An 8,182-nucleotide genomic window follows, 5' to 3' on the forward strand; every position below is an offset into this window, starting at 1 on the left:
AAAAAAAAAAGAAGGGAGGAAAGAGTACACTTTGTTCTCTGAAGAAACCGAATGTGAGATACAAAGCTCAATGACAAAGGAAATGGTCCACTGGTCACTGGGACACCTACATAGATGGATATGTGGTATGTAGACAAATGATAGTGCTCAGCAGTCTGGCTGTCATCTCACACCTCTTTGAATATTGTGTGTGTGCTCTTTAAATGCATTTTTGCAACATGTTCCAAGGCTCAGACAGATAAGCTTGTCCAAAAATTAAATCAGTGTTTCTAATATGTAATGGTAGTGAGCTGTCTTTTGGCATGGGATGAAATCTATCTACAACTCAGTGATAAACAAAGCACATATTTTAGATTGATGATGCATGGCCCATTGAAAGTTACTGTAGGTAAGGCTATAAATAAAAGGTAAGATGAAACGCAAAGCCTGCTATAAATCAAGAGGCACTGAAAATTGCAGTTCTTCTACAACAACCCTGTCGTCGTTGCCGATGCTTGCCCTGCTACAGTTTATTATACAGTATGTTGTCCTGTTCTGAAACCAAAAAACTATATATGGAAAATTAAATTTTCTCTGACACAGCTTACCACAGCAAACATGTCAAGTGTAGTTTAGGCTGTCAGAACATATGCATCTCTATGCAATTTTAAAGCTGCCTCCATGAAATGTAAAAATTTATTTTCACACATCATCTAGCCAAAGGAAGACAGTGTATCTAGCATTGATGCTGGAAGCAGCGTGTCATCAGACAAACAGATTCCTCTCGTAATGCATTCCCTAATCACATTTTGACCATGATAGCAGCATTAAGTTAGAGGTTATGCCACTCTGCTCTCCTCCTCCTCACCCTTTCCTGTCACATTAACCTTCTGGGATGGAATGGGATGCATCATTCAGAAAATTCACCATGGATTTGTAATGAATGAGGATTGACCGTATCCAGGTGGGATCTACCAAGCTTTTTCATAGGAATCCACAGGGCTCTGTATATTGATTGTTATGTCGAGCATAAGGCCACGGGGCTGTCTCATGGCTCCCCTCCAATAACAATCACCAGGAGCAGGAGACACGCCACACAGATGCTAGCATTTTAGAACCAGTCAAACAAGTTAATTATGCCTCCAACAGCTCCATCGACAGTATGTTCTGCTATGAGATGATGCAATTGCTTCTCTCTAATACATCTGCTCTATCACATAATCATACTTATTTGTTGCATGTGTGGATTGTCTTGCATCATACTGACCCCTATGATTATAAGAGAATTAATACAACTGGGGAAATTAAAAACAAAACTAGCCATTATTTTGCCTGTGTAATTCCTGTTATGTTACATTGCATGTAATATTCACACAACAAGTCATTTAGTCAAATTTCTTGTCTGAAAATCTGTCTAAATTGATTCTGAATTGTCACACAAGGCAGATTAAGGCAGTGTTTTGTTAAAGTATCAAGACCCTGAGTGAGGATTTAGGAAATTTTTTAAAAGAAGTTGATTTGTATTAAAACCAAGGGGAATTATCTCACTTGATTTAAATATTTTAAGTTAAATATGTAAAAAATGACTTGTTAAGAAGAATATTTTTGCTGTGCTGTGTTGGAGTCTCAGATGCCCCTCACAAACTTGATTTTGTTTATCCATAGTGGGGATGAGACAGAAACAGACTCAGAGGTGGAGGACCGTGTGGATGGAGTTAAGTCCTGGATCTCGAAGAACAAAGGCTCCACCAAGACTCTGTCAGATGAGGGAAGTCAGAAGAGCACCAGGTTAGTGCTCATATCCTTTTGCATCATGACAGATAACCATGTACATCCCTGTGGTAACGTAAAGTAATGATGAAACTACCCACATCCCCAGCCTTCAAAAGGCCCCGGATTACCTGGGGCAGTTTGTAACAGAAGGATGGGTATTTCATGTGATTAGGTGTCATCGCTCTCTCCTAGTAATCTGTCTAATGACAGCAGGCGTAATGGGGAAGCGGCTGCTGTCAAATTGTGGCCCATGGCCAGTTGGCACGCCTGCTAAATGACGCCTCTGCCACTGTTAAATAGATCGTCTCACTGGTTGATTGCCTCACTTTCTACAGTGTATTCTGTACATAACGGCAATAGTCAGAGGTATTATGTTCCCTGACTCTTGACTGGTCCCGAGGACAAAATGTAAAAATGTATTCTGGAACAGTCTGACATTGAAAATACAAAATCTAGTCTTAGTCTCAGTTACTACATATCAGGTTAGGTTTAATATTATGCATGTAGCATACAATTGAAGGTTAGAGATTGTACTTTAAATATGCAGAGTTTCAGATTTTTTCTTTTTGTGCTCTGTTGATTGTCTCTGGTCTCGGTTTTATTACATAACCCTTTAGATATTCAGCAAATGCAGATGCCAAAGAGCTGAAAGAAGGTAAGGAGAAGGTGAATGACGGAAGTAAAGACGGGAAAGAGGTAGAGCAGAACAGATCAGTGTCTGTCATGAGCTCCTTAAGCTACAGGAAGCGTTCCAACTTGAAAGACTCCATAGGAGGGACAGGCGATGAGAGCTCCCTGTTTAGCACTCTCAAAGAACAGCCTGACACACCAGACCATGCCTCCATTCGCAAAGCCAAGTCTAAGTCTGGAGACCTCCAGGAGGAATGGAAGAAGAGCCAGGCACAGGAAGACTTAGAGGACAAAGGCTCTGTTATCTCCCTGGCCTATTCTGAAGCCACCAGCAGAGCCAGGAAGGGCTTGGAGTCCCGCTGGACCTCCCACAGCAGCCCTGAATTCGATAAGGACTCCATGGTGTCCTCTGTGGCTCCCAGCAGAATGTCCACCAGGAGGGGCATTTTGGACATGGATGATGACAATAAGTCGACTATCAGCAGCGTGAGCCGCTCCAGCCCCCGATCACTACATCGCAGCACCTCTTGGAAAGACGACAGACGCAGTAGCTCACGGATGTCCCTTGCCCGCAGCTGTGGCCTGAGTGAATTCGGCCTGCATGTAGATGACGATGATGATGATGATGGCCAGAGTGTGGCTTTTAGTGAAGGAAGAACTTCATCTTACAGCCCCCGCTCCCACAGTCGCAGCTTTTCTACCCCGGCTCAACCACGCTCCTCAGACGGCAATCTGGCAGATACATCTGACATTAAGTCAGTCACCCACCGCAACTACTTGGACCCTGACTTGGAGGCTGCCATCAATGAGGTGTTGAGCTTCAAACCCATTAAATTCAAGCGCAGCAAACTTGACGAGTCTAGTGGTGAGGAAGAGGATGAGAAGAAGGGGCCAGGAAGTGAGGCCAGTAGGAAGAAGGGTCAGGACGACGGGCTTGGCTGCAGCACATCCAGCCTGCTTCGCTCTGCATCAGGCTCTGCTCTGGACTACGGCAATCGTCCATCCAGCACTCTGGGTACCAGCAGCTCCCGCAGTCATAAAGATAAAAAAAGTAAAGCCTCTCTGTCTGACGACTCCTCCTCAGATGGCCATCACAGCAGAAGGAGCTCAAGGAGGAAGAAGGGCAAGAAGTCTAAGAAGAGATCTAAGAAGAAGCAAAGTGAGTCAGAGGATTCCTCTTCCTCCTCAAAGTCGTCTGAGTCGTCTTCCTCCGACTCAACCATCTCCTACCGCAGCTCCAGCAGTGTTAAAAGGGGCCCAAAACAACCGTCTGATCATGATGAGAAGGAGCCTGAAGGTCATGGGCCATCTGGCAAGAAGGAAACCAAGAAGAAGCAGAAGAAGATGGATAACTTGGTGATGAAGTACCTCTACAGGCCTGACAGTGACTGATACCAACGTTGGAAGGTGAAGCTTGGTGTGATAATAACCCTGGAGTCTGGCATAACTGAAACTGATTTGAGAACTTTCACTTAATGTACTAACGTAGTGTGCTGTGTGTGCATGTTTTGCATTAATTCTGAATCTGAGCATAAACCTCGTGATACAATAATGCTGGCTTGTATTGTTCTAGATCTGCCCTCAAAAGTCATGTTGGCCAGTGAAGGCCACCGTTTCTCTTTGCTCCTGCCAGCATTACTGCATGTAACTATTCTTCTAGGTTGCATTACTGAAACATTCCAGTCACTTCAGTTTTGTTTCTAAATGCCATTATAAACAGCCACAGATAAGTTTTATTGAGAGGTATACGGTAATCCAACATTGCAATTCATTGAAGGTTACTTTTCTTTATTTCTATTTATGTATTTGTCCCACTCCCAACCATCAGAAGCAGCGCACTGAAATACAAGTCATCAGACATACCAGTGCTGTAAAGCAGTGTTACTTTCCTAATTCTATTTTGCAAAGATGGATTGCATCTCTGCAAATGTGAGCATTTTACCCTAATGTTGTATATGCTGTTATGAGGACATAGTGTTGAGAGAGCGGTGCTGGCAATGAGGCAAAACTAAATTACTCCGTTTTTTGCTTGAACATGTTAGCTGAGAAGAGTTTAAAGAGGTGTGACATGACTGTTGATATTGCTTGATGTGAATACTTTGTATCATAATTAAATGCTAAGATTGGCTCTAAACTTCAAAAGCCTATCTATTTGAAGAGTAATTTTACTGACAATTTGAGCATCTCTGCCTCTTGTGTGATTTTAAAAAAAAATGAAAGACTGCGTGCTTGAAAATTTTATTATTTAAATTTTTTGTTCAGTTGTCCTTGAACATGCCTCTCTAGTTGATAACTGGCTCTTATTTTCTTTCAATTGTCCTTGAACATGTTAGCCTCTCTGGTTGAAAACTGGCTCTTATTTTTTGTTCAGTTGTCCTTGAACATTTTAGCCTCTCTATTTGAAAACTGGCTCTTGGGTTATTCACTGTTGGGTGAATTAAGCCAGGTTGAGTGGACTGAAGATGACACTGACACATAGCTGTTTTCATAATAGTACTCAATTACACTGTTGTAGTTTGGAGTCACTGTTTCTCTTGAATGTATCCAGAATTTCATCGGTAACACCACTGTAGAGCTTCCACGCTAACAGTTTGCCAAGAGTGCTGCTCTCTAGTACACAGTTAAAGGCAACAGCTAAACCCCAAAATTGATTACAACACTTCCTTTTAACAAAGATTCACTTTCACCATAGATAATCAAGCCTGTTATTAAATATTAGGACATTTTCTCGTTCATAGCTCATCTTGATGTCTCACTATGGGATACGTCATGCTATTCAGTGACCTGAAATTAGTGAAGTACATGTTTTTTTGTATGTGTTGCTCACATGCCATCTTGATTTTTTTAGCTGGTTACTGGTTTTCTGCAACATTTACATCACTTTGTTGGAACACCCAGAATCCAAGTAATTTAAACTTAAAGTAAAACTTAACTTTTAACTTTTAACTTACTTAACTGCAGCACCTATTTCTCACTTTTTTACAGTTGCAGGGGATTGTACATTTTGATGTCAACATTAGTAGGTCCCCTGTAATGTTTAGCGCGTGTCATGACTAACTTACACATTTTGCAACACCAAATGGGAGCTATCATAGTCTTCCAAATGGATGAAATGTTGCAGTGTATATGAAAAGGCCGGAAGCCTTTATCAAATCTCTAACACTTTATAAAACATAGTGTGTGCATAGAGTCATTGAGCTAAAACGATATTTTTCACTTGCTATTTAATTCTAGTCCTTGGTGTGTATTAAAGAGCAGTGCTTATAGTGAGCTGGATGCATGAAATCTCTACAGTGAATTAAGTTGCCATTCAAGTAATGCTTTGACTGATTTGTGTTGTCATGGTAACATTATCTAAGGATGTAAAGCCCGAGTTTCAAATGACCCCTGACATTTACCTTACTAACTGCACGTACAATTTACTAATATGTGAACAGTGTGCCACTGTCACAATGCTCATGCATGTAATGTGTAAATATTTGTCCGGATATTTGAGGCTTTAACTTCACTGTAGGGTGTTTAAAAGACAAAAGTTTCTGGTAATGATTTTTGTTTCAACACTGTTTCATCTAGGGCCATGGACCAAGAATATTTCTAATGCATTTTTCCTATAGCCTAATTAAAAATGAAAATTAGTAAGCCATCATAACTATGTGCACATATGCTATGCACACCTCAGGGGATGTGTTGTTTACTGCCTGGGGAAGAGTGTAATGTTGCAGCCTAAATTGCTCGTGGTTTTCCGTTTCATATTTTTACAGCAACCTTTTTTCTTCTCTACTACTTTCAGTTTTGGTTCAAACTGTAAGTAGTAGTAGAAATCTGTAAGTAATGATATAATGGTGTGTCTGTATGTGTGTTGACCCCTGTAGCCCTCCTGTGTACCGTAGACACCTGGGTCTTGGCAGATCTGATGAAGAGGATGAGGTGGACAGAGACTCCAGCAGGCAGCCAATGAGGCAGGACGACAGCGAAGGCACATTGGCGGAGTGCTCATCGTAACCCAAAATCAGGTCACCTCATGCTTTCAGTGACACCAATCAAACAGGAGGGACAATATTCTTTCCCCACATCTTTACCACCACTTCTCAGTCAGCAAGAGAGGCCAGCTGCTTCCAGAGGCAAGAACAGAGAAGGGGCACACAAAGAACACTGTTTTAAGATAGTTTAGGTTTGGTATATGGTGCACTCATTCACATCATGAAATTGTGTTGCTTTTATGGTTAATACATGCTTCTTCTTTCATATTTAACACAACATATTGCGTAAGTTAGTCAAAACAGAACAGTGAAGTTGAGCGCTATCAGAAGAACTTTCTGCTGCTACTTTATTTATAAGAACTGTCTTTCAGGCAAATTTAAGCACTCCTCTGCACTCTCCTCTGACTATTCAGATAGCTCTGCCAAGAGGATTTAGATAAACCCTCTGGCTGCACTTCTTCAAGAAGGTCTGACCAACTATTAAGACTGTTCTTATCTCCTCCCCATTAATATGGACTAGCGCAGTGGGGGGAATTAACCCATTTTCAATTAATTATCTTGCTGTAAGTTTACATGTGGCTCTTGTTCCGAGTTGTGATATCCATCATTTGGACAAAGTGATAATATGTCACAATAGCTGACATCAAAGTAAAATCATTGAGGAAAATACATTTCTATTTAAACTAAGCTGTTAGATGTGGTAGGTATGTATGAAATGCTGAGAAATGGATTTAAAGCAAAGTCTGATTTAAAAGTGTATATATAGTATACTTATATGATGTTATATGTGGAATCAAAGCCTTTACATGAGCATGGTATTCAGATGAATTAAGATTTTTTAAAGCTAGTGAGAGAAGTATTTTATTAAGATATGGTTTATGTCATATTCCTGATTTATTCTTATCTTTTAGTGGAGTGCATGCCAGAATGCTTTTGGTTAGGCTCTTGTGAGGCTCAGTGAAGCTTTTGTCCACTAGTGTCATATTTCTTGGAATTCAAAGGGAATGTATTTGTTTGCTATTATAAAAGAGCTTTCCGTAGAGCCTTTGAGACCTTGCAGATGCACAAATACTGGGTTTCTACTGTATATAATACATTAAAGCTCCTTTTAATGTTGAATCCTGCAGAACAATATTTCAGTACAATGAAGTCCATTTCGATGTTCCAGCTGCACATTTTGTTACTTGTGGCAGGTGTAAAGTGCAGATTGTCTTGAACTGAAGGACTTTTTGGCCATGTTTAAGCAGTAAAATGATCACACCCTTTTCAGTAAAACATGGCCCTCCCATTTTAAGGTGCCAAAGACTATGTTCATTCAACTGTTGTTTTTTGCACTTGAGAAAATGTGGGATTGAGAATTTTGAAGGTTGTTTGTCCATGATCACCAATGTGCAGCACTGAAACTCATATTGTGATGATGAGTGACTCCGAGGCTGCGTGCATTTTAAGATGTAAAAGGATTCTGATGCTGACTGTGAAGTTCTGGGGGGAGGGTCCCATGTCAGACTTGTTTATTTGTACTCCATTAGTCACCTATCTGCTCTGTATTACCACATAGAATACTGCCAAATATACACTTAAATTAAAGCCGTTCTGCTCTTATAATTCGTCCGCTTCATGAGATTTATTGCTGTCCAGACACACATGAAACTTGCTGGTTATTTCTATATTTGGCCCTACAGAATTATTATATCATCCTTACATGATTGTGACCTTATTAATTTTAAACTCTATTTAAATGATGTATAGGTAGAGGTTAATAAAGAAGCATATACAGTATATGTGCATGTGGACTGTTTGCTCATGTACAAAGAAAAGTG

At 40.5% G+C, this 8,182-nt stretch overlaps 1 protein-coding gene across 1 annotated transcript in view; it reads left to right on the forward strand.

Moving 5' to 3' along the window:
* Positions 1 to 7,944, forward strand: part of LOC123963873 (unconventional myosin-XVIIIa-like) — a 65,313-nt gene extending 57,369 nt beyond the window's left edge. Inside the window, exons 39-40 of the mRNA XM_046040961.1 lie at positions 1,645 to 1,767; positions 6,255 to 7,944. Of these exons, the coding sequence (XP_045896917.1) occupies positions 1,645 to 1,767; positions 6,255 to 6,384 (253 nt within the window). The 3' untranslated portion in view covers positions 6,385 to 7,944. The remainder of the gene's footprint in view (positions 1 to 1,644; positions 1,768 to 6,254) is intronic.
* The last annotated feature ends 238 nt before the right edge of the window (positions 7,945 to 8,182 follow it).

Source organism: Micropterus dolomieu, linkage group LG23, assembly GCF_021292245.1.
Source record: "Micropterus dolomieu isolate WLL.071019.BEF.003 ecotype Adirondacks linkage group LG23, ASM2129224v1, whole genome shotgun sequence".
Classification (NCBI taxonomy): domain Eukaryota; kingdom Metazoa; phylum Chordata; class Actinopteri; order Centrarchiformes; family Centrarchidae; genus Micropterus; species Micropterus dolomieu.